The sequence below is a fragment of the Accipiter gentilis genome, chromosome 21 (genome assembly GCF_929443795.1).
Source record: "Accipiter gentilis chromosome 21, bAccGen1.1, whole genome shotgun sequence".
NCBI lineage: Eukaryota > Metazoa > Chordata > Aves > Accipitriformes > Accipitridae > Astur > Astur gentilis.
Window position 1 is genome coordinate 9,162,019 of NC_064900.1, and position 26,762 is coordinate 9,188,780.

A 26,762-nucleotide genomic window follows, 5' to 3' on the forward strand; every position below is an offset into this window, starting at 1 on the left:
TTTTTAAGTGAGACTACTCTTGTTCTTCTGTGAAGATATTTGAAAGAAAGAAATAAGCATAGCTAAAGTGACTTCACTTTAAGTCTTAGAAGACAATAGCATTGCTGTTTTCTCTTTGAGTGAAGACTTTAAAGCTGCTTTATTAAGTTTAAATGCTATGTGTTGTAGGGATAGTAACCATAAGACTTCAGCAGCTCAGGTTGAAGGTCCCTCTTGTCCCTGTTTTTGATTCATATTTGTAATAAGATTGGACATTAAATTCTTTGGCTAGAGTTGGAAAATAAAGGGGTAAATATATCTAGTGGACAGACCCCCTTTTGTTCAAATGGAAGTAGTTACTTTTAATTTCATGGGCTGAAATTCTTACATATGCCAAGAGCTAAGTTTCTTTTGTGTATGACAGTGTGGTTTGAAAAACTCCTGTTAATTCTGTAGAACATTATGTCCAGATGGTAGGTGAGGTATTTTTCCCCTTCACTCAGGTGTTACGGTGTGAAAACTAATTTTTCTCTACTGTATTGATAGAGCTGCAAAAGCACAAAACACTATGTCCAAGTACAGCTTGTATCAGTACATCATTGATTTCGAGCCATAGTATTCCATTTGTGAAGGATCTGTGGTGATATAATGCATCGATTTGGGGTATAGGTGGAAGGGAGTGTTACTTTGGCCTACATGGGACAGCACATAGAGATCTTGACAGACTTTTTAATACATGGGCTTCTTCAACTTTATCCGTATCTCTGGCAGACCTTGTTCTTATTTTCTGGCTGTAGCTTGGCACAGGCTTTGCCTATATGTAAGGATATTTTCAGGCGTGTCCCTTGTGACACTCCATCATAACTCATGGGTCTGGAAAGATGCATGTGACTGCCACAAGTCTTGCAAGTAATCCAGCATGGTCCCTGGTCTAGGAGCACCAAGACCAATAAAGTCAAGATGCCATCCTGGGCAACTGTGCCTGTTGTCCCAGTGGGGACTTCTTGAGGATTGCTAGGACCTTTTCAGGTACAGCCCAAGTAGTTTATGATAGAATTTGTGAATGTGAGGGCTTTCAGATTGCTCAAGTCCATCCCCTTTTTCCTTGCCAAGATCCTGTTTACCTGCTGTCATGGTTTAACTCCAGCCAGCAACCAAGAACCACACAGCTGCTCACTCACTTGCCCCCAGTGGGATGGGGGAGAGAATCGGAAGAGTAAAAGTGAGGAAGAACTCATGGGTCGAGATAAAGACAGTTCAATAGGTAAAGCAAGAGCTGCGCATGCAAGTGAAGCAAAACAAGGAATTCATTCGCTACTTCGCATCGGCAGGCAGGTGTTCAGCCATCTCCAGGAAAGCAGGGCTCCATCGTGTGTAACGGTGACTTGGGAAGACAAATGCCATCACTCTGACTGTCTCCCCCTTCTGTCTTCTCCCCCCCCAGCTTTATATTCTGAGCATGATGTCATAGGGTCTTGAATATCCCTTTGGTCAGTCAGTTGGGGTCAGCTGTCCCAGCTGTGTCCCCTCCCATCTTGTTGTGCACCCCCAGCCTTCTCGCTGGTGGAGTGGGGTGAGAAGCAGAAAAGACCTTGACGCTGCTCAGCAATGATGAAAACATCTCTATGTTATCAGCACTGTTTCCAGCACAAATCCAAACCATAGCCCCATACTAGCTACTATGAAGAAAATTAACTCTATCCCAGCCAAAATCAGCACAGCTGCTCTTTCTGATATGTGCAAGACGACATTGACCAAGGGAAGAAATAGCAGAAAATTGTGTACAGGATGTCCAAATGAAACCAGTCACAGCCTTTGACTTCCAAGACTCTTCAGTTTGTCTGTGAAAACTGGAAAGCCCATGATCATGAAGGAGGATGCCCTGGAAAATTTAAAATCTGTGGCAAGTTCTATTCATGTGTTGGGCTGAAAGCAATAACCCATTACAAAAGCCTAAACAATTCTCAAACTGTGTAGGGTTGTGAGGAACAGCAGTTTAGCAGCCAGGGCTGTTTTGTTAGCATTGTGCTAAACTGCCTTCAAGCAGCAGCCTTTGTGATGTCTCTTCCTGTCTGTTTTTATTACACCAGCTGAAGTTCTCCGGTCTCTTGAGAACTTACAGCATGTTTTCTGGTGTGGGAAGTGCTTGGAAAATGAGCTGAGGAGGTTACCACTGCTTATGTGTGTGGAGGCTGTGGGACCTGAGGAGAAACAGGAGACACTGAGAAACTCTACAGCCTGAACTCTCTTCTTCCTTCCATCGTTAGCTCCTACAGCCCCTTCAACTTGAAATTGAAGGCAAACGCATGTGCTATTCAAGCCCGTATTTTCAAGATCCACTCCACAGCCATCTTGTAGTACTGAGCTCCCTGGGGTGGGGTTCATTCACTTGTCCTCTCCTCATTGTAGTTTGCTTATTCCCAGTTTCGATACCTTTTCTGCAGTAGACTGGCTGTCCTTTTGGACTTTGATTCTCTGGCTTTATTCACAGATACTGAGAGTCTTAAGCACATGAAGTAGCTATTCTTTTGCTAGCAGGACAGGTAAGCAGCCTTGCTTGCCTGCTTTTTCGTATTTGTAGTTGCCTGTTGCTTTCCCTTCTTTGTTGCAGCAGTGCCGATGTTAAACTCACTGAATATGCTTCAGGCAGCCTTTGGCTGAGATGGCTGTGGCCACGCTCATCGTCTGGTGGAGAAATGGAAAGGGAGCCCTGGAAGAGCTTCTGTTAGTCCCAGAGGAGAACAGAACTACCTGGTGGCAGTGGGAAGCTGCGCTCTTGCCTGTCCCTGGAGCGGGGAATGCAGCACAGCTGCCTGAGGGAGGATCTGCAGCAGATTCGCTGGTGCAGAAGGGAAGTGGAAAGGCTGCTTGGTGCCTGTAGGCAAGCTTCTCTGTAACCTTTTGGGAAAGTACTTGAGGAAGCTGGAAGAGGATTCTTCTGGCAGAATCTCTATCCCTTTAACAAGCATTAGATAACATGAAAAGGGTCTGAGCAGCACCGGATCAGCAAAAGGCTTTTTCCAACCAAGTGAAGTATACCTTAGTTGTTGCTATGCCTGAAACCAGGGGACGTGCTAAACTTGTGTGCAAGGTCAGAGTGAAACTCGCAGTTCCAGGAACTGCGGGGGGACAACACCAGATGGTTAAGTGAAAAGCAAAGTGGATAAGTGATGCAGGGGTTATGCGGCAAAAGGGGACTGGTCAAAGATGTGTATAGAAAGGGAACAGGGTGGGTTGTGCTCTTTGCAGACTCTGTCCAGGACTCTGTCCAATGCATTGGTTGTTAAATCTCATCACACTTGAGCACAAACACGTTTAGTTTGCCTCAAGGGGTAAACCAAAGCATTCCCCAACACTTGCCTATAACTAAGAATCAGTTCAGTAATCCCGGATGAATTATCTAATATACTGTGTATTATTGAAGATTATTTGCAGGTAAGGGAGAGAAGGGCAACGGGGCCAAGGGCCCAGCGTAACTTCACCTTACTGCATGTAATTCTGGAAAAAGAAATGAGGAAAGATTGATTATTTTCACTATCTATATTTCCGTACTCATCTCAAAATAGTTGCCAAGTGCTTCTGGTGTGATAAACTGGGAGGGATGTGAGTGACAGCTGCCGAAGCTGTAGTTTTTGGGGGCTAATGACATTTAGGTGTTGCATATGGAACAGACCTCACCAAAGCCATTGGCATTCAAATAACTTAAAACCAAACAGCCTTTTATGAGGTCCCTTCTACAGAGTGTGGGGGCAAATGTTCAGTGATCAGTTTATGGCCTCTTTATGCCAAAGTGCTTACCATGTTAGAGATTAGAAAAGCACATTTGATTCATTATTAGGTCTTCTTCAAGACTAACTACAAAAATAATGGAAGACTTTATGGAGAAAAGTAGTGTGGGGATCCCTTCCCATCACTGAGGGATGGTGAAATGTAAAATGTGGCAGAGAATAGCATAGCAGTACCTATTTCCTGTGAAGAGCACAGGTTTTGTCATTGTTGTCATTTCCATCCCCTCACCCCCAACCTGAGTCCTGTTATATTACAGAGATGGGCTTATGCCTGGCATTTAGCATGCAAATTAGTTTTGCCTTGGGTCTCGCTTTGAACTGAAGAGTCTGTAGCGGAATTTGACACGCTGCATGGCTCGTGAAGGAAGAGTGAAGAGAAATGAGACTGCTGTAAAATTGATAGACTTTATATATTGAGAGGGAAAAAGTCAATACCAAGTATCTTTCAAGATACTGTCTTTTTTGTGTTCTGCTTATACAGCCAGATGGCTTTAAATTCTTGGCCAATACTGTATAGTACTAATAAAAGCTGGTGCCTGTTGAGACTTTTCTTTTCCATCTCTACCAGGTAATCGGCATTGTAATGTGGGGAAAGGAGGAGGAAAGTGGAAGTGAGATCACTTAACTTATTCAAAGTAGCTATGGCTGATGGGGGTAAGGGCAGGAGAGAAGAGTAGGCATTTAATAACAACTAAAGTATTACATAAACAGTAGTATTTCAGCTGTTCCATCTCTGTTCCTGGTTTTAAGCAAGCCAAGTGTTCCTTAGTAAAAGTAAGATCGCGCCTTTAACCGGTACTGATGCAAACAACTGCTAGCAGGTCAATGTTTTGGAAAGAGGCATTCCCAAACTTACGCGGCATTTACAAACGGTGGCAAATCCAGTTGCAGACGTCCCGTTGCCAGATTGAAAGTGCCACACAGCTCTGGTGCAGGCTGCCAAAGTCAACGCTGACTGGGTGCATCTCCTGAAGCATTTTGAAGTCCTGCCTTTAACGGAGCCGGTTTTGCCCAATTCTGCTGTCCTGTGCCCATCTCCCTAGCTCAGCCCCTGCAGCTGGCCTGTGGGCCAGCCTCTCCCTGCTTTGTAATCTTTTTGCTGTTCCAAGACAAGACCTCACTATCTCCCTTCCACGTTCACCTTCAGCCCCAGGCTCAGCTGTGTTCGAGCTGTAATGGTTCCCCTCAGCACCTTATTTCTTGACTGGGGGTGCAGCCGGGTGGGCCCTGGAGGGGAGCCCGGTATTGCCATCCGGGCCATAAACCTGGGCTCCACACCAGCCTCCCCAAATTCCGGCTTCTTCGGCTTCACCTACGGTGACTCAAAAATTATAGGGACTTCTTCCCCCCCCCCCCCCCCCATTACCCGGCGCCCTTCTCGGTGGAGAAGGATGCCCGGCCGTGAGTGCGTGCGGTTTTCGGTGTTTTTTCTTCCCCTCGGCGTCGCCCTTTTCAGCGTAGCTGAGGCAGGAGCTTCCCCCGCCGGCGCCAGGTCCCTCAGCGGCGGCCTGCGCTCCCCCTCCAAGCCGGGGCCGCGGTGCCGCAGCCCGGGCGAGGCGGCGGCCGACGGGGGCGATCGTTCGCGGGGCGGGACCGGGAGGTGGTGCCACGGCAGCTGCCGTCCGTGTCGGGGGCGGGCAGGAAGGAGGGGCGGCGGGGCCGATGGATAAACGGCGAGCAGCCTCCGGGCCGGGGGCGAGGCCGCCGCCTGGCCCGGGGGAAACGGCTGGGGCTGCGGTGAGGGGACGCGAGGTGCCGGGGCGTGCGGGGCTTGTCTGAGGGGGGGCCGGGGCGGCAGCGGGGCCGGGGCCGTTGGAGGGAGGGCAAGAGGGAGGCCCGGCGGCCTGAGGCGGCGTTGGGGGCGGGTGCCCGGCTGAGGCGAGGGCTCCCGGCGTTGGCGGGTGGACGTCCTGCTTACATCCCCCCCGCCGCCGGGCCCGCCTGCCCTCACAGGCGCGCTGCGGGCCGTCGCTCGGGTTTTTACTACCTCGGCGGCGGCGGCCGAAGGTGCTTCCTGCCGGTGTAGGGGCTGCCGGCTTTCACCGGCGGCCCCGTGTGCCGCTCCCCCCGAGGGCTGCGAGCCGCCGTGGCAGCCCGGAGGCCGGCCGGCCGGCCCCGCCGCCTGTGCCCGGGCTGCCGAACCGCGGGCTGAGGTGTGCCGCGGCTCGGAAGAGCGCGATAAAAAAGTAAAATACAGCTTAAGGATTTCCATTGCCGGCAGCGGCACTTCCTGCTTGCCTTCCCCCCGGCCCGGGTCTCCGAGTCGCGGGTGCATATTCCCGAACGGCGGAGCTCGGCCGGGCTCCTGCCGCGTTGTGGGAGCGGGCTCCTTCTCCGAGGCCAGAACCGCCGCAGGGAGCTGCGGCAGAGCCGGGCTCCTGTCGGGGATCCGGGCTGACCTCTGGATGTCAGCCACCGCGGGGGCTGGACTGGGAAGAACGGTAGCAAAACGGGCTTTCTGTGGCTGCAGCGGGGCCAGCGTCTCGCCTGGAAACCTTGTGCCTCAGCGAAAAGGGGTTTGGCATCGCCGGAGTTGGCGGCTCGTCTGCCTTGGCGATTTGCGAGGCGGTTGCTTGGAAGTAGTTGCGCTGATGCGTGCTTTTGTAACGCTGCTGGCTTGGAGAAGTATCGGGATAGAGACGTGACGATATTTAACGACTTGGGGACACCCCACCCCCCCCGAAAAGAACCCCAACCAATCTCGTATTTGAGCATAAGAGAGCTTGAAGACTGTTCATAAAAATGTCACTGAGCTGATTTTTGGTTTTAACCTTGGGCAAAATGGGACGTGTGATAACACGGAACAAAGCGGAGGGGAGTAATACTTGACAATAAATAGCAGTAAATTCAAAGGCATGGGGCTGAAGTTAAAAAAAAAAAAGTAATTTAAAATAATCCCTGGATTATTGTAGAAACAATTAATTTTACAGGCGAGGTGTCTTAACTGCCATGTTATTGTGTGTCACTGCAAGCAAACCACCAATATACAAGTTTTTATTAAAAAATACTTGTGTGTGTGTGTATACATATATATACACATAAAGGGTTTCTTTCTGTATTGTTTTCAAGGTTATTTTTGGCCTTTTGTGTGAGTGGCTTCAGAGAATGCTCCAAGAATAGGGTAAGAATCTAAGGCTTTTTGGTGTATTTAAGTGCTTCCATTATATATATAAAAAGAACTAGATCATTTATTCAGGGATGGTGAAACCAGAAGTATAAAGGAAGCTCTAAACCTGTGCATTTGAATGTTTTAGAACACGTGACATTTACAGAAATGCAGAAAATTTTGCACAAAAGCTTTTGAACAAAAATACAGGGGAGTAACCTCCATGGCCTTTTGAAGTGGATGAAATTACATTTTATTAATTTTCAGTGTCTCGTGCTTTTTGGTGATTTGAAGAGAATTCTCTGCAACAAAATTGGAAAATCCCTTTTTCTCTAGCGTGTTTGTTTCTGTTCCTCAAATGGCCATATATGGCCTTAAATTAGCATTTTAATGTATTTAGGTATGTTCATTATCAGTTATCACTTAAAACCTGACTTGATATTTTATACAAATTTAGAACTTTAGTGCAGAACTGTTCCAACAAAGCTGCGTTTTTGTTGTGTTTTGTCAGTTTGATACTTTAACGGCTGTCTTGCTCTTTCAATGCTTGTTTATCAGTTGGAAATACAATCTCTGTAATACATTCTCAGCAAAGCATTTGAAGTTATAATCCCTATAATCCTTGTAAAGCAATTTCATGTGTGGTCTATTTTGAGACTGTCCTGGTTATACCAGTAATATATTTCAGTTTTCTAGTCTATGCTCATTTAATGAATGATTGAATTAGCTGATTTTTATAGTTAATGTATCATTATGTTTAGTTTAAATTTACACAGCATTCTTCATATAGTCTTAATACATGTATAACTTCTCAGTTATACTATTTATAGAAAGTTATATGAAGTTTATCAAATCATTTGATTATGTTGTTGCACTTGGTGGATGGTTGTATGAGTAATGCTGCTTGGAGAATACTAGGTTTAAAGAGGCTGGTGTCTTTTGACTGTCTCTCCTTGCCATCTGTTGCCTGTTTCCAAGTTTAGAGCTTCTCCTTCTGCAAGAACGGTACCCTTTTTGCTTGCAAAATGACTGCCTCAAAATTGTCCCTCTAAAAAAGAAGGAAGATACGTGTCAAACTGAACAAGCATTAAGCTGTGAGAACTGATTATCAACGGTTGTTAAGTGTGATTTTATAATGGATCAGCCATCAAGCAACCTCAAAGAAACAATATATTTCATGAAAGTTAAATTTTATTGAAAACACGACTGTTGTTATATTTTATTTAAAAAAAATTCATGAACAACAAAACCAAAACCCAACACCCTGCATTCTTCCCAGAAGTTTAATTTTTTTAGCATTAGAGCTGCATAAGAGTACATGGTGTAAAAGGAATGATTAAAAAAACCAACAACAAACAAACAGACCACAAAACCAACAGGGAGGATGTAGTCTAATCTTATAGAAGACTTCTGAAGTTCCATTTGAGTGCATTCAACTGTCAAGTATCTCTTGTTTAACTGATAGGGGTTACAGCTATTTTCTTCCCTCTCCCTAGCAGAAAACTCGAGAAAGTATCTTTTATCTTGCTTATCTAGACTTGCTTCAGACCTTAATCTTTAACTGACTGGAATCTCTAATCAGGTAAATAGGGAGATGTCTAAAAACACAAGTTTCTGCTGGAAGTCTTGGACTCGTGATGGCTAGATGGTAATAGTGTGGCCTAATGGATAAAGAGGGTAGTTGTTGTTCGTGTTGTTTTTTTGGTTGCCAGAAAGAAATGTTCTTTTGCTTTTGTTTTATATCAAATACAGGTGAGACTAGCTTTATGGTAAGGTTTTGCCTTGACATGCCCAAGAGAATTAAGTAACATAATAGACAGTACTGTTCAGATTAATGTCACAAAAATCTGTCTTGACTTTACATTCTACTGTACCAGTTGTTGTTGTGCGAAGTTCCACCATTTATACGCTTTCAGTGTTAAACTCAACTTTACTTCTAATAATATTTTGGGGATTTAATATAATTTTTGTAAATGTATTTGCAGGAATGAAGTGGAAGTCAACTGAATTCTCTTGTGCACTACCAAGACGAAATGACATTCCTGTTTGTGGTGAATGGAAGTCATGGCAGCGTCTAACATGGGAGGGAAAGACATGAATGGACAATGTGGCGTGACTCGTTCAGATTGCAGATCTTCTGCCTGCTTATGGCAGTACTGGCTATTGTGGTGCTGGTCCACAATTTTTTTCAGTTAGAGGTAAGTGGAGCCTGTTTCTTCTCCAAGAGGGCTTGAGCAACATTATTCTTCTTTGAGTGTGAGGTTAGAATTGTGACTGACAGCATTTAGCTAAAACTTGGAATCACAGAAAATTCAGACTGGAAGGGAAGTTTGGAGGTATTTAATCCAACACTCTCCTCAAAGGGTTAACTTCAAAGTTAGCTTGTATTGTGCAGGTTATTGTTGAGTTTTGACCTTCTTCAAGGATGGTCAGATTTCACAGCGTGTCTAGGCAGCTTGTTGCAGTGCTGCACCTCTCTCGTAGGGAAGAATGTTTCTCTTATGTGCAGGTGGAATTTGCCTCTTGTCCTTTTAGTGTGTAGTTCTGACTCCAGTTCCTCTGTGACTCCCCTTTAGGAAGTGAAAGACTGCAGTTAGTTAGATGCCCTCTTGGTCTTCTCCAGACTCTAAAAAAAAAAAAAAAAAAAAAAAAAAAGTCTGGTTCCCTTAGTGTCTCCCTTCTGTCATGTACTCCAGTCCCCTAATCCTCACAGGGGTTCTTAGCTGATCTATTCAGTTTGGTTCTGGTCTGGGGTGTCCAAAAACCAGACACAGTGTTCTAGGTATGGCTTCACCAAGGTCAAGTTGAAGGGAATTACCACTTTGCTCGATCAGCTGGTTATGCCCTTGTTAATTCGTTGCCACAATGCTATGCTGTTGACACATGGTCAGTTTGCTGTCCACCAGATTCCCTAGGTCTTTTTCTACAGAGCTGTTATCTAGCTAGCTGATGTCCAGCCTGTACTGATGCAACTTTTCTTTGCCTTTTCCTTTTTCCCTCTGCTGTGTCTGACTTGCATATTTCTTCATTTTACTTACCACTTTAGTGCAGAGGTACTTTCAAACTGCATTAGTCAGTAACCCCAGACTAAAGTCAAGACAGATAAAGTCATTGAGGATCCGTTGCAGGGAGCCTTGGAGGCTGACCTTGCCTGTTGGCTGTCTGCCTGGCCAGACAGTCCAATGTGGCATTTGGTGGGTGAGCATAATAATGCTTAGCCTAATACCTCATTAAATTATAGCTGTCTTTTATGCATGTTAGTCAATCAATAATTGCTTTATGCTTTTAAGTTGTGTGTGTCCTGCTTGCAGAGTCTTTTTCCCTCCTGGCTGGTGATGCCCAAATAAAATGATCCAAAAGAGGGGCTGTAAAATCCCCTCTCACCCTGAAAAAGATATAGTTGAATTGGAAGAGGTTCAGATAAGGGCAAGGAGGATGTTTGAGAGGTCTAAAATCACAAGTGGCACAGGATCAATAACTAAAGAATGAATGTTTGTTACCTATTCCAGTACTAGTGGAGACATTAAAAAACCCCTGCAGATGCTAAATTCAAAGGAAGCAGGGGTGGGTTTTTTTATGGATTGCAGCAAAGCTACAGAAGTCCTTGCAGTAAGACTGCGTAGCTGCTAAAAGCGTATGTTCAAAAAGTCTGGATGAATTCGTAGAAGAAAAATCCATTAGGGGATACTAAATCTTAAAGATGTCAACCCTAGCATTTAAGAAGTCTCTAAGCCATGAAGTGGTAGAAACTGGATTAACTCTTCAGGAGGAAGTATCACAACATGTTTGGCCTGTATTCTTTTTCCACACACCTGCTGTCGGAAACTACTGGAAATCAAAATACTGTGTTTGATGGACCTTTGGATTGAGTTAGGGTGATTGTTTTTGTGTAACATAGAAGGTAGCTTTTCTTTTGTTGTCTCTTTTTGTGTTTTTTTTGGCCTAGATGTTGCATGAAGAACAGTGTTGATATTTTGAATCTTAGACTATTTTCTTTCTTTTCTTTAAATTATGTTTCTTGGAGAAAAGGGCTCTGGCAGAGCTTCGAGAGTGAAATGAAAAATGCAGTATGGGTGTTCGCTCTGTGCTTTTTCTTGACACTATTCATGATAAGTATCTACGTGGCTTTGTTGACCTTTACATATTTGATATTCCAAACTCTGTTAAGTATTGTGTTGCTGGTAAATCTTTATGCCGTGACATGCAACTCTAACCCCTTTTGTTGTCTTGGCTTTTCTGAATGGACTTGCTCTGGTATTCGTCTCTGTCCTTGCCATAGCTTTCTAGGCAGTCTAATATAGGTATCTATGCTGATTCTTTTCAGTTGGAGATCAAAGCTAGAAAAGATCTTAGAAAGCTTTCACAGAATATCTGTTACCAAATCCATTCAGGCTCTGGAAGGAGGGCTTATTGTTGGTTACTGCTGAAAATGTGTTTGTAAATGCATCAGCCATGCTTCTCATCCCCAAATTATCTAATGTAGCTGGCTAAAGCTAAAGAGCTAAGGCAATTATCAGCTAGCCCCCAGCCAGCCTCCCTGCTTTTTCTCTTTAGGATTTTATACTTTTTTCATGTTGGAATCTTCCCCCTTGAATTCTTACACTACTAATGATACCTTCTCAACCCATGTCAGGTTCTACCCATGTCAGAATTTTACTTTTCTTACCTAGTGTTTTAAAAAAAAATAATAATAAAAAAAAATCAAGCTGTACACAAAACATTTGATAGCCTGCTTATTGTTTAATTTGCATTTTAGTATGGAGTAGCTCCTCCCTTGAAGTCCACAGCTGACCACTGCATTATAGTACCAGAAGAAATGTATTTTTATTTTATTATATTTATTTTGCAAACACAGCCAGACAGAAAAAATGTTCTTGTACCAGCTGTAACTCTTAGCCTGGCCTAGCCTAGTATATTCAGAACAATTGCTGTAAACCTGCATAAACCTGCATGGTGAAATATCAGGTGGTTGTTGAGGAGCAACATCATGCCTTTAGGATAAAGGAAAGTTTGTGTATTTGTACCAATTGCCTTTGGAGCGACAGAACCACTTCAGGATTGGTTGTGAGCATTCTTTTATTTAAAGCACTTAGAAAAGAGAGTGTATGGGGAGAAGGGAAGTTCCTTGCAAGGATGAAGAAATGGTGTGTGGAATCAAACAGCTGAAACTGAAAAAGAGAACTATGTAACAAAGTTTTTTATTCTTGCTGCTAAATTGCAGGTGCCTACAAAAGATAACTGCATCATCTTATTTGGCTTATTGCTGGAACATTTGTCTGCCAGGTGATGGCTTTTTAGGATTGACATTGACATTTAGAGTAACTTAGTACCCGCTCAGTGCTGTGAGACAGTAAAAGACAGTGAACTGATCTCATGCCTGGCTTAGACAACAAACAGGGATAAAGTACCTGGAGTGTAAACTTACTGAAAATAAGATGACTGACCTTTCAGTAATTGGTATTTGTTCAGTTTCAAATATTGTCTGCTGCATAAATTAAGACTCTCTATTGGGCAAACTGGAAGTCCCCCCCCCATGCCTGTCATCTGGGAATCTCCTGTGATGTTTCCTGCTCTAATATTAGTGACATATGCAGGTTTACAACAATCATTCTGAATGTACTAGGCCAAGCTAAGCGTTACAGCTAGTGGAAGACACTGGGCTTTGAGATGGAGTTCCACCTTTTCAGGAGCAACTGAAATATTGAACATTTTTTATTGGCCCCCAACTTTATTGCATTTAACTGAGGACAAGTGTTCATTGCAGGTCTAACCAAGTACCCTGTGACACTTCCAGAATATCCTTGAGAGCATGATTGCCTGGGTGGGCCTATATGTTATATCTAATTTTTGCTTGGCTGGCAGTGAGAATGCTAAAAGCTGAGTCATTGAGCTCAAACGTTCATTAGTTCTCCTGAAAATACAGCTTCCTTTCTTCCTTTTTATGACATCTCTCGTGCACCAGGAACAGCTTGTGGATTTGGTTGTGCTTAATTGACATGTAATCTGTTCTGTCCTGCCTGTGTTACTTGGCAGACATCCATTAAATTACTTTGTGGTCACATTTGGGTTTTGTTAACTTCAGAATGCAGCAAATAAAAAATAATAATAATTAAAAACAAACAAACAAACAAAAAACAACAGCAAAAAACCCATCACACAAGCAAACAAAAACCCCCTCAAACCCAACAAACAAACAAACAAAACCCCTTGGGAATTGCACTCAAAATCAAAACACCCTGACTGAAGTATATATGGAAATAAGCAAAGCAGGGCAAGTGTTATTCAACATGGAGACTGTATGAAAAAGTAAAAGAATCTGTGTCATAAAGGAAGAGAAGTCTTGAGAAATCTTGAGAAATCCTCTTGATCTGTCCTACTTAAAGAAATTTTGTTTATTTATTTTTATTTGTTTTGGCTACTAACTAGAGTAGAGAGCCCAGAGTTTTGCATGGGCTCAGTATGACTTCTTAACATAAAAGAGCCAGAGAGATTTGGAAATGCCAGTGAAAGAGTGCATAGGAAATGGAGTGGGGCTAAGCCATTAATCTGCCTCAGGTCAAGCCATGTGTATCCATAGGGGTAGGAGAACTTGAGTACTTGTTTGAAGATAAGCCTGGAAAGCACTTTGGAAAGGAAGATAGTTTGGAAAGCTTTTCTATTCCAGTCAAGGATCTTCGGTATATTAATTGACTCTGAAGCTTTCCCTGCCTTAACTGGGAAAAGGGAATCTCTGTAATGTTTTCTCCTGTGAATAGCATACATGGTGTAGTTTACTTTCACACACAAGCTTATAATTCTGCACTAATATGTGGTCCTGTTTGGGCTTGGAAGAGGGCTGTAAACACGAACAAGGATGTTAGAGAAAGCATGGTCCTTCAGAGTGTTGAAGAAGCTCTTGGTTTTACCTTCATAGAGGTTCCCCCCTGCCCCTTTGAAGATTGATTGAGGAAATATTTGTGGTATGATCTATTCTGCTTCATGGGTCATGACCTGGAGATGCTGGAGTTGAAGTGACGGTGCTTGTCCGGGACCTCAGCTGCATACAAGTGAAGAGCTTTGGCCTTGTGCTTTGCTAAAAAGGCTGTGTAGGTGGACTGCTTTAGAGACATCGAACTACGTTCTCTGCTCCGTTTTCTGAATGTACCAGTTCATTGCCTTCATGTTCTCTGCACCCTTTTCCACTGAAAGATATAGGTATGCCCTTGGAAAGATTTCAGAAAGGCTAGCTAGGCCAAAACCAACATCATCTTCATCTCTGACAGAAAGACTGGGTTAAAAACCCTGAAGAAATTTATAGAAGGTTAAAAATAGTGATAGGTCTGTTTTTAAGGCTGCCTTAGGTAGCCATCTCTCTTCTTCATTTGAAAGAATTATTTTTTTCAATGTCCTCCCCCCCCTTCAAAGTACCAACCGTTGAAGAACCAACTGAAATACAGAAACTTTCTCTCGAGAGCTTATGCTGAACACAAGAATTAATCAAACACAAGAATTAACCAAACACAAGTATTCTCCCTCTCTGCCCCTCCTTAGGTAAATGCATAAATATTTTTGCTGAGACATGGTTACCAGCTTGTTGGATGCATCAAAATATATAGCTAATTTTTAAAAATATTTCCATGCAGGATTTTCTGTGTTATGTATATGCATGAGCAAGTGAAAGGAAGAAGTTGTGAAGGTATCAAAAAATAGAAACTTGGCTTAATTAAAGAATGCATGTAGACAAGATCTAAAGTAGAAGTATGCCTGAGATCCATTCTCATAATTGCCTGAAATTTACTGGATTAATAAAAGTAATGTGCATTATTACATTTGCATTTTTGCCTGCTGTGATGGAAAATAGAAATAATTACAAATAACTTCAGATGGCCTTCAGGAAAAATTTGTTAAATCCTTCTTGGAAATGAAAAACAGAAGCAAAAGCTTCTATTGTGATACTGACATTTTGTGTATCTGTGGATACTTGTCAATTTACAAGTTATAGTTAAACTGTAACAACTTGCAATTTCAGGTTTTATAGTTAAGGTGGATATCAAACAGACAAGATTCTGTGTATCCATCCTACATCCTAGTGTGCTCATTATCCTCTTAGTCTTAAGCTGATCAAAACCAACTTCTTATGTAACAGCCTTCAAAGCCTCTGCGTTTCTATTGCTTGTTAGGTTTACCTTTCTCCTGAAAAAGTATATGGAATCTCTTGTGTCATTCAAATGATTTTAATATACTGGCAAATTCAAATAAAATGTAGTGGGGGGAAACTACTTAGTATCTACATGTACTGTAAGTGATATTTCAATGAAGTAAGAAAGGTTTATAACAAAAAATAAGGCTTTCATGTAAGTGCTGGGAATTTTAGTACATTACTGAGCAGTTAATTATGGAGGAAGTAGAAAACACTAGGATATTGGTAAGTACAGTGATCTTTTAAAAAACTTCAGATAGCATAGTTTCAATTTTTTAGCAATCCTTCAAATCTAAACTAGCCTATGCTCTGGTACCATGGAAGTGATACATTGCATAATTTTAATCTTTACTTGAAAAACGATTTTGCTTCTCAATGAAATATGTGTATGGATAAGTTCTACTATATATACCTGATAATTAAGTACTCAACTGCTGATTTTGTGCATATTTGAGGTGTAAGTTTAGGTTTGCTGATTAGAAATCTCACAGGTAGCCCCGGAGTCTTAGACTGTGCTATCTATCAAATTTCCCTCACGCAAACCTGCAAATTTGTGTGATGTCATGAAGAAGATGGTAACTGCAGTCATCTGCATAAAAGTACAGTTTTGGACACTGATCTCAAGTCACAGCAGAAGCCCCCTCTCTTAGTCTAGCATTGTATTTAATTATTTTAGTTTTTAAACTCTTGTGTGGATTGGGAGATCTTTGATTGTATTTCATTTGGCTCTAGAAGAAGCTGTATGTGGATTTTAAAAATCTTAAAAATAATCAAACATTTTTTTTGCCTTAGTTTAGTCCTAGCTTGTGCAAGGCTATTTTACTTGCCCATCAGTTCATGAATTCATTGCCCTTGGAGCATTCCTTTCTTTTTTTTCCATTTCTTTAAATCTGTATGTTACATGGAAACCCACATTTCAGATAATTAGATAAGAAGTGATGTGAGTGTGACTAGATAAATGACTGCAGCTGCTACATGCAGTGGACTTCTCTAGAAGGCATGTGCGAGCGTGTATCAGCTTCATCTGCAGTGCAATGTCTCACAGAAACCCTATTTCTTTGCATTACATTGAGCAGCTATTAGACTTCGTTGTGCTTGAAGACTAAAATGTTACTACAGTAAGAAAATTAAACATGAGTTACGATTTGCTATTTAATCATCCAATCTTCTGTAATTTTTTTTCACATTGTGGATATTTACATAATACACTGGTAGCCACAATACTGCCATGAAAAATATTGGGCCTGATTTATATAAAGCCCTCTTTGCCGGAGCAGAGTAACCACAGGTTGCCCACCTGTTCCTTTAGAAGGGCTACGGTCAGATTAATAGTTTTGTGTCTTTTAGTAAAGTTGCTTCGTTTGGTCAGCTTTGGAGCTCTGTAAAGCAGAACCCAGTTCTCGGGATCATTTCCTGACAAAGCATCAGTTATTCATAGCGTTTCATTTAATAGCATGGTTTCAGGTAATCTTTTTTGTCTCCCCAGCACCTGGATGATGACACAGTTTCAGGATCAAATTGGATAACAGAAAACAATGTCCAGCATTCTCTGTCACAGACAACCAAAACTACCAGGAAGCCTTACTGTGGTTATAAGCAGCAGACTTTGTCCAAAAGAGAGCAAGCAGAACAGGAATCGTTGCTTGCTGCAATACAGTGGCCAAAACCCCCTGATGGCAAAATCGCCTTTGCACAAAGCACTGATCCCGCACGTAGTGACTTTGAGATTGTGAAACCCAGCAGGTTCTTCAAGGTGGGTGATCAGTTAGAGGTACTTGTCCGTATGAATGATTTCCAAGGAAAACCCAAGCAGTATGGTGGAGACTATCTACAAGCACGCATTCACTCTCCTCTGCTGAGAGCTGGAGCAACGGGAAGGATTGTAGATTGCCATAATGGCCTTTACAAAGTCTTCTTTACCTTGCTTTGGCCAGGAGAGGTCAAAGTTTCTGTGTCACTTGTCCATCCGAGTGAAGCAATCCAAGTCCTCCTGCGTTTACGAGAAGAAAGGCCAGACAGGGTCTATTTCAAAAGCTCATTCAAGTCTGGGAGGTATTCAGAAACTACTGAGTGCAATGTTTGCTTGCCTGGAGATCTGCCGGTCTGTAACTTCACAGATCTCTACACAGGTGAGCCATGGTTCTGTTATAAGCCTCGAAAACTGTCCTGTGCCAGCCGAATCAGCCATGCCAAGGGTGGATATCAAAAAGGTCTTCTGACACAAGAGGAAAGCCTCTTTTTCCAAAGGTATGCATGTTGTTGGATGTATATATACACAGTCAAGTAATTTTATTAATTTTTTTTTAAAAGGCAAGCTTTAGGTTATTGGTGAAACATGACCTTAGAGGAGGTGAGCATCTGCAGGAGCAGGCATTTGATGTGAGTTGTTGAATATTCTCTTCCCCTCCATTCAGCTGTGCAAGAACACAGTAATCTTACCCTAAAGAAACTTGGAGTGTAGTTCTGTCTCTGTGCTTTGAATTCAACCCTGGTGCACCTGCTAAATTTCACAAGATGATGCTGTCTAAATCTGGTGGTGGTTTGGGGGACTGTTTCCTTACTTTTTGTTTCTACAGCTACGCTTGCAATACCAATAACAACGCTTTGAGGTGTATTTTTAGCCAACTCTGAACTACCCGGAAAAGGTCCAGGTTTTGGGCTTATTTTTACACAAAATACCAATTGTTTTTATCCGCGGCAAAGGTTGTCTTACATGTACTGCAGTGTGTTCCTTGTTGCTCAGTACGAGTTTCAAATCTTAGGAATAAGTTTAAGTTAGTCATGAAGGAAACACCTGGTAGAACAAAATGCTGAGCAATAGCTGTGCAAGTGGAAATGATCTGTGCATGTTATATAAAGTGTCAAACTAAATGAGTCTTACAGTCATCTTTTTCTTCTGCATTCAGCATTTAAAAAAAATACATCTCTTAGTGCATGGGTAGATGTAATAGAACTGCTTCTGTATATACCCTCAGCTGAAATTAGAGAGTTAGCTACTGTGTAGTGTCAGAACTGTAGTTGTAGGCTCCTGCCTTGCTCTCCAGAAAAGGTGCTGAAGGAAAGCGTTTTGGCAGTATGTCTACTTGAGGCTTAAATTGGGAAACACTTTAAGAGTAGCAGCTCCAAATAGCTCAATTAGGAAAGTGTGTGTGCATGTTTGTAACTGAAGACCAGAAATCAAAAGTAAATATCAGTGGAATTGTTTTTTGGCTATTCCTTATCAAGTTTGTAAGTCGGTCTTTTGACTTTCTGTGCCTCGGGCAGTTCACCTGTAAAATATGGCTGATATGATTGGTGATGTTTCCAAACAGGAGTGGGAATTTTTTTTTTGCTTGTTTTGTTTTGTTTGTTTGTTTTGTTCAGCTCTGAGATCCTTGACTGAAATGGCTTACAGACATTCCAAATAAGGTATTTCTTAAATGGAGAAAAGCATTAGACATGGATTCTTTTCAAAAGAGCAACAAAAGTCAGAACAAGAGCTTAGTATTACATCTCTGCATTTGTCACAGCTGTACAGGAGTGATAAGTGTGCAACACAAAATGATCAGAATTCACTGATGTTCACAAACAAGTACTTCTGATGTCTCTTGGTGTTTAGGGGGATGAGCTTTGTTTCTGTATTCAGCAAATTGCTGTCTTACTGGAAGACCGTATTGCTGGACTTATCTGAAGTTGGTTGGACGTTGGCTGGTACTACTGTCTCCCCCAGAGGCAGGACACACCACCGCTGGCCTGGTCTAGAGCTAGAACTGCAGGTGGCGGTGGTGGTGCTGGACTGCCGCAGGCTCCGCTACGTACTGCGGAGCAGGCTGTGGGATTACAGGGGCAGAAAGCAGTCACTACCTCAAGAGAGGTATTTGCTGTGAGAAGCACCTATAGAGAGCTGGCAGAGCTGGGAGCTGCTGCTGCAGCATACCCTTTCAGTGGTTTATCTCCTGGCAGTGGTACACGTACCACAAGTTGGGAACTTGCCATCTTTGCAGTAAATCCCCCAAAGCTTCTTGCAGACCTCTGACAGCTTTATAGCTCTATTTAGGTTTGTGCCAGTAAAAATGTGCACAAGATTTGTGTCCTAGTGCTATGAAATTTTGGATTCTTATTCAGAATAGTGGTAGTGGTCTCAGGAAAATTAATACAGAATGAATTCAGCTATAGGAAGTAGAGCACAATTAAAGAAAAAAATTCTTAGTGTGAGTCCTATGTACTTATTTGAAGTAGATTAAGAAAAAATTAGTTTAATGCTACCTGCGAATTTTACAAATATTATTATTATTTTTTGTTCAAGTGATGTGAACATCAAAAGGCCGATACTCTCCAGTGGACCTGATTCAGTAATTGTAAAGCCCAAGGCATTTACAGGTAAAGTGAACTTTATAAGATTCTTGTTTGTAATTCATAATTAAATTTATAAAAAGAACAACAGGGATGAGGTAATAATTGATTTGTTTGTTTTCATAGCATGGAATAGAAATTAACTTTTAAATTTGTATTGAGAAGATGAAGGCTTTTGGTTGTTAACTGCAATATAAGTTCAATACTAATAACAAAATTATTTAAATGACATACATACATAAATGGGATTTGGGGCAAAAAAATAATTTATATAAAACAAAGTCTTGTTTCTTGCCAAAGTGTCCTTTTATTCTAGCATTTAGTCAGAGATGTAAAATGTCTGTCAGTAACTGCTCACCAAACTCTCAAGCTAATCTAGCAAAACCAGCTGTGTGGTGTTTCTTAATTTCTTTCTTTGTTAAGAAGCTTGTCTAACAGATTTTGACAATTTACATTTAAGTATTACTATAATTTGTGTTACCACAGGATGTCAGAACCTACTTGTGGACCAGAATTTAATTTTTCTGTACCTTGTCTAAAAACAGAATGATGAGAGAGTCTGTACTAAGTTAAACTTAGAGGTGTATCTCATTCATATCCATGCGCGTGCTTTTTATGCCTCTAAAAAAACTGCATAAAATGCGATGCAGAGAATTACTTCTTAATTGAAAGCTTTTCAGTTGTTGTTTTGTTTTTGTTTTTTTAACAAGGTTGTAGGAGACTTTAAAGGTAGAGTTCCTGACCTGAGCAATGAAGTCTTAACAGAAAACAGCCCACAGCATTTCTTGCTTTTAGTTTTGCTGTTCACTAAAAAAATAGAGTGCTGCTATTAGGCCAGCAGTGCTTTCCTCTCTTTCTTTCTCCAGATCCTTTAGATGACATGTTTTTTGTTGCCATTTTTATCTTATATATTTCCTTGCAGAAACTGCTGCAAATTTGACGTTTGATTATGTCACCCTGCTTTCAGAAGTTACAAATGGTCAAAGCCTGCTTGCATTTCTTGGGGATTAATGCTGGGTTAGAAAGGGTTGATAGGAGTAGCACAGTATTCTTCAGGGAAATTCCTTCTAAGAACAACAGTCTCTGAATAAATGAACTTAATACATTGGTATAATGATCGTGGATGTATGGATTTGTTAGGATTGATGGCACACTTAAATTCATTCTTCTGTTATTGTTGGTTTTGCACATACCTTTCTGTTTGGGGATAAATGTAGATCAAGTTGATTTTTAAAACTATTTTTCCAAAATACAGCCTTTTATTTCTATTCTTGGTTTGTAACTATGCAGGTTGGAGCCTTTACTCTCTTCTATAACATCCAAAAGTAATGGCTTTCTGAATTCTGGTGCAAAACTGGTATGATACTATACACAGATTTGAAATGCTGGCCTTAGGTTTAGTGTGAGGCACCAAGAAGTTGTTCTAGTACCATTTTTATGTGTATAGGTGTAGTCTAAGAATCAATTAAAAGGTAAAAAATTGAAATGTTTTTACATCAAAACTTAAGAAACAAACTGAAGTTGTGAATTCACATTATGAATTAGTCTTTAACTACACGACCATATGAAGGGTTTTTTCCTTTTCTTTGTAGGACTCCTGTTTCATACGTACTGGATGAGTCAACATTACTAGTTGTTTTTTTTTCTCTTCCTTCATTGTCCCTGTTGCCTAATGTAGAGAATCATCCAAAGATAAAACTTTCTAATGGCTTTTTCTGTGGTATTCATGATTACATCTTTGTGTTACACGAACATACTAGTAAGTGTCCCTGTGAGGTCTAAGGAGGTTAGCATCTACTAATGCAAGACACAGAGAATATTGTATAGGAACGGTGAGACCAAAAATGCCTGTTAGGAATGTGTGTTTAAAGATGCTTATGGTCTGATTTATTTATTTATTCATTTGAGTGTTTAGGGTTTGTCTACACCTGTGTTACAACGAAGCATCTACCAGAGATGGGCCCTGGAATTCCACTGCCCGTACTTTATTACATAGTTAGAAGGGTCCCTGGCACAATTTTGGGCATGGCAATGTGTGCTTTCCCAAACAGCTGCAAGTTAGGGCAGGCCAGGGACTGTTCTTAACAGGTATTCTCCATGCCAAGGAGGGTGAAAGTGTTCAAACAGCTGGACGTGGCTGCTCCACGCAGCTGGCGTTTGTGCCAGGGAGCAGCTCCGTGCTTGTTCAGTTTGGGTATGTGAACACACGTGCAGGAAAGGAGGAACCTGTAGTGACCTCACAGGATTTTGGTGTACTAGTATCATACTGGATACGAAGAGAAATACGGCAATGTTTGTCTGACGTAAGCGTGAGATGGCAGCTGCGCTTCCCGTCATCGCCGGCCCTTTTGCTTGCAAGGTATCGACCGGCTTCTGCAAGTTAAATAGGCGTCCTGCAGAACAGAGCTGCCCTGGTGTGGTCCAGTTACTCCTCAGGGGGCCGCCTGTCCCCGGCAGTAAAAGGGGAAGGGGCTGGATAGCAGAGGGAGAGCACGAAATCCGTGGAGTTGGAGACGCTCATAATACGTTCAAAGGGCACGTGCAAATTCCTTGGTGATAGCTTTAGTCCTGGCCCTTGCAGGTTTTGGAGTCCTTATGATTCAGAGTGCACCCTTCCAGCACCGTGTGGTTGGAGGAGGAGTGCGCGTGTTACCCCACAGAGGGATATTTTACTGCATTTTAGTTAAACGTCGGAGCGGTACCAGGTTGTCACCTCGGGGCCGGTGCCCTGTGCCGCCGCCGCCGCCGCCCCCGCTCCGCCCGGCTGCCGCTGGAGGGCAGCAGCGCGCCGCCGCGGCGGGGGGAGAGGAGCCCTTCTTCGGCTTTCGGCTGGGGGGAGAGGAGCCCTTCTTCGGCTTTCGGCTGGGGGGAGAGGAGCCCTTCTTCGGCTTTCGGCTGGGGAAGGAGGTCATGCAGCACTGGCGCCGTGTCCTTCGAGGTTACGGAGGCCGGTTTTGTCGTATGTTAGTTTTAAAGGATTTTTCTCTTCCAGATTCAAGCAGTATGGACAGAGCTGAAGGTCCCACGGTTTCCCCCTCTGGTTATTACTACGAAGACCAGTGGAGGCCCAGAACGCACTGGATCCATCATTTTAACAAGTCGGATGATATAACCAAGTGCTTACAGGGGAAAGTAATCCACTTGTTTGGAGACTCTACAATACGGCAGTGGTTTGAATATCTGACAGCGGTTGTTCCAGGTTATTTTTCTTTAATTTGGTTTTGTCCTTAAAGACTTTTGCAAAGCTTTATTTCTCACATCTCAGACACAGAGCTGATCTTACTGAATGACAATGACAAAACAAAGACGAGACATTATCAGAAGCCCTGGCAGAAAGGCAGTTAGTCAGGTGTTTGAGCAGACACTAGAAACACATAGGCCTTGGAGATGGGGCCTCAAGGTATCTGCAAGATTGTCCCTGTAAAATGTGTCACCAGTGAGGACCGCTGCTGTGGCTGTGAGTTAAGGTGGCCACCCAGGGGGCACGGCAGAAGTCACTTAGGGTGCCTGCGTAAGGCCCTACAGCATCCCAGTCACACGTGTGACTTCGGAATGAAGTAGCAAAGGACTTCTGTTACTGTTGATTGGTTTGGGGCCCTATCTTGTTTCCCTTATTTTAACTAAATAATTTCCCCTATTTTAACTTAAATAACAGGATTTCAGTAGCCAATTAGGTATTCCTCCCTTGCCCCTAAAGCAGTTAAATTGTGTTGGAACATAGACGTTGAGACTCCTTAATGCCTACAAGTTGAAGTCATCTTTAAATTTAATGGGGTCCTAAAGTTGCCAGAAGTGTTTCTGTGAACACTGGATTCACAGGGCAACAGTGACTGAAGGAGTCTATTTGGAAAATTTCTTTTTTATGAGACAGAGAAGAAAATAGTTTGGGAAACGTGGAAAAGGCATCGACAGCCTTGCGAAGTGTGCTGTCTTGCAAATTTTCAACATCCATAAACTTCACTGTGAAATATGCAGCTAGCACATGTATGACACTCATCTGCTTCTTTTAGAGTTCTTGGAATTATGTTCAGATTTCCTTATCTACTGCTACTTTTGCCCTGTGGCCCTAGCATCTTGCTGATAGTTTTAATCTCTTATGCCGTCTTTCACTAATGCTTGCTCTTGGGTTTTCAGATCTAGTGGAATTTAACCTGGGGAGTCCCAAAAACGTGGGCCCTTTCATGTCTGTGGACCTGAAGCACAATATCCTACTGAAGTTCCGCTGTCATGGGCCACCCATTCGCTTTTCAACAGTCTTCAGCAGTGAACTGCGCTACATTGCCAATGAACTGAATGGCATAGTGGGTGGTAGAAACACAGTGATAGCCATAACTATATGGTCCCACTTCAGCACTTTCCCTGTGGAAGTGTATATCCGTCGGCTGAGGAACATTCGGAGATCAATTATTCAACTGCTGGATCGCAGCCCCAAGACTTTAATCATCATCAGAACCGCTAACGTTCAGGAGCTTGGGCCAGAAGTTAGCCTCTTTAACAGTGACTGGTATTCCTTTCAGCTTGATTCTGTCATGAGGAAAATGTTCTCAGGAATTGCTGTGCACTTTGTGGATGCTTGGGAGATGTCTCTGGCTCATTACTTGCCACATAACTTGCACCCAAAAGAAGTCATTGTTAAGAATCAAATAGATGCATTTTTATCTTATGTGTGCCCTCTGCAAACTTAGCACAAGTGGGTATCCCTATGTCATCTTTTGCTATAGCCGAAGTAAAGTTGCTCTTTGTTGGAGCTATCGAGTTGAGCTGGATGGTGTGGAAGAACTCTGGTTATTGTACTTGCGTGCAGTATAAGTGGGGCGGCCTTAACTCTGGGTAGCCGTGAAGGGTGGTAAAGAAGAATTGACTGTTGAGGCCATATCTTCCTGCAAGGTTGATTCCTTTCAACCTTATCATTCATATCTGAGATTATTAGAGAGCACCTTAAATTAAATTGACAAGATTCAATAAGAAATTACGTGGGTTATTAGCTTTACTAGTTGTCTGCACTATATGCTTAATTTAATCCATATGACACTGATTCTGCTGCCAGGGTCTTCCTGCTCAGAACTGTGTGTGAAACCTGGGAAAGGTTTTGGGAGCAGTCTTTATCTCAACGTTCTAGAGTTTGAGGGACATCCCTTCCAGCTGTATGTCAGAGAAGCAGTGTCTGTTCTTGTTTCTCTAAGTCCTGATTAGAAATATGAAGGAAGTGTACCAAAATCACTATTATCAATCAAGGAAGCACAATCAAAATATCTATAGTATTAGGTCATCAAGAATTTGCTGAAATGTAATAGAGCACACTAGTTAGGCACCCTTGGTGTTTACAGATGGCTGCTAAGTAATGCAAATAGCCAGTATTTTAGTTTGGTTTCCTGTACTACTGAATCTCTTCTGAGCTTTGATACAATGTCTACTTCTTCATTTATTTGTAATGGAGAAATGTGTATATTATGACCTCAGTGAAGGCACTGTCTCAGGCAGTTTCTGCAAGTTCAAGTTGCAGTCTTGCCTACTTGAAGCTTGAAGTGTTTACTAATGAAAGTGTTTCCCTTCCCTATAAGATAAATCTATTCCGTTACGCTCCTGCAAAGCTGGGCTTCTGGTAATTACTCTTGTACATCATTCCTACATTGTGTCTGTGTGGAGAAGCAAAGTGACCTGAATGCACTTGACGATGTTTGGCAATGGGTAACAGTAACTGGCACACACTAGTGTCAAGGCCATGCAGTGAGGCCCCTTCTGTGTTTGGCAGGTTTATCATTTATTCATGAGCTTCACTGCTGCCAATATAAAAGGTCAAAAAAATTGCACCCAAAAGCCAAACACACACAGGGTTGCCCTTCATACAGATGCTTGGTAAATATTTGCAGTTTTGCCGGCGTGCAAGCTGGTGGCTTTTGGGCCTCTTGGCATGGTGTTTGCTGCTGCTAATTTGATTGAGCCTGTCTATAGTTTTAACTAGTAGTGCTTTGAAAACAAAGTTTTGATTAAATTCAGCCCCCAAATTAAACAGCAGAGAAGTGTTCCGTGTTGTCTTATTTCTGGTCCCACTCAGGCCAAAGGTAGTCTTTACCAGTGGCTTTACTGAGAAATGCGTCAAAACAGTAGTGAAGTGCTTCTGGATAACCTCATCATGCTTAAGGAGAATCTCAAAGTTGAGTCTTTGTGAGCAAACTGAGAAGATTAATAAGGAAAATTGGTAGGTTGCATGGAGCAGAATAATTGAAATGTCTTCATATTAGAAATGTTTTACGCTTTGCCAGGTTTGCTGCTATGTTAGGAGGATTGTGCTCTTACTGCTGGAGCCCCAAGAGAGCTAATGCTACCAGCTACAGGAACAGTGTTTTTTGTTTTGTTCGTTTTAAAGGACAACTGAGAACTGTTTTAAAAACAAATGTAAATGCTTTTAGCACGTAAGAGTCATCAGTAGTATCCACCTATAAACTTACCAATTTTAAAATGGCTGTAGGAGTCACATACACTTAAATAGCATCTATTCTTACTTTTTCAAATCAGAATTAAGGAGGTCTAATTTGCCAGTTCCTACTGACAACTGCCTCACATAGTATCTGTCCATACATTAGCTTTAGGTAACTATTCCATACTTTAATATGTTAATGGAAATTTATCCTCTGCTGAAAAGAGACCACACCAATTCAGGTCTGGGAAGGTAAACCGGCACAATGCAAAATGACCTTTCATCTTTTCCAGGTGTGTTTTTTAAAATAGGTAGAGTATAAGGCTTTCATCCTGAATAACAATTCTATCCAAATAATGTTAATGAAAATAAGACTTCAGACATTTACTTTGAAGGAAACTGCTTAATTTGTGGACTAACCGTTTGGTTTTCGTCATAAAGCCGTATCATGTGCGAAAGTGTTGTGGCAGCATGTTTCTTCTCTGAATGTTGTAGTGCTCGCTACTCTCTTCAACAGCAACTTTGTATTGCTGTCAGCTGCCAAGAACAGAGAACATATTTTTTTGGATGTTTTGACAATTGAGGAAAAGAAAACAGGACTGCTATTAGCAAAGATATCTAATCACCTTCTGGTAGAAAGTTTAGATTAATTTTTTAATAACAGATTAACTAACTTTTAGGTAATGAACTTGAGGGGAAATTGCCAGTTGATTTGCAATGAGGACCAATACTTCATTTCTCTGAGCTCTGGAATAGACAGGGAGGAGAAAGGGAGAAACTGAGGATTTACTCATGTTTTAAGATGAAGACTGGGAACGCTATGCTTTTATATATCATTCAGTTGAACTATAAATGATTTTTCATTTCTGTTCTTGTCTTGTTACCAGTTGCACCAGTTGTGTATGTACTGTATATGGAAACATAGAAGCAATAAAATATTTTTAAATTGGTTTCTTTAAA

General features: G+C 42.0%; 1 protein-coding gene across 3 annotated transcripts; it reads left to right on the plus strand.

The window, feature by feature from the left end:
• The first annotated feature begins 5,405 nt into the window (after positions 1 to 5,405).
• Positions 5,406 to 26,762, plus strand: NXPE3 (neurexophilin and PC-esterase domain family member 3). 3 transcript variants are annotated; one of them, XM_049824594.1, is made up of 7 exons: positions 5,406 to 5,504; positions 6,837 to 6,888; positions 8,859 to 9,071; positions 16,539 to 17,299; positions 19,338 to 19,411; positions 22,377 to 22,583; positions 23,519 to 26,762. In XM_049824594.1, the coding sequence occupies exons 3-7, from the start codon at positions 8,979 to 8,981 to the stop codon at positions 24,067 to 24,069; spliced, it is 1,686 nt and encodes a 561-aa protein (XP_049680551.1). In that variant the 5' UTR covers positions 5,406 to 5,504; positions 6,837 to 6,888; positions 8,859 to 8,978; the 3' UTR covers positions 24,070 to 26,762. The 3 variants fall into 3 exon arrangements, with proteins under 3 accessions (XP_049680551.1, XP_049680552.1, XP_049680553.1); XM_049824595.1 differs by lacking the exon at positions 5,406 to 5,504 and adding an exon at positions 6,241 to 6,335; XM_049824596.1 differs by lacking the exons at positions 5,406 to 5,504; positions 6,837 to 6,888; positions 8,859 to 9,071 and adding an exon at positions 15,062 to 15,277.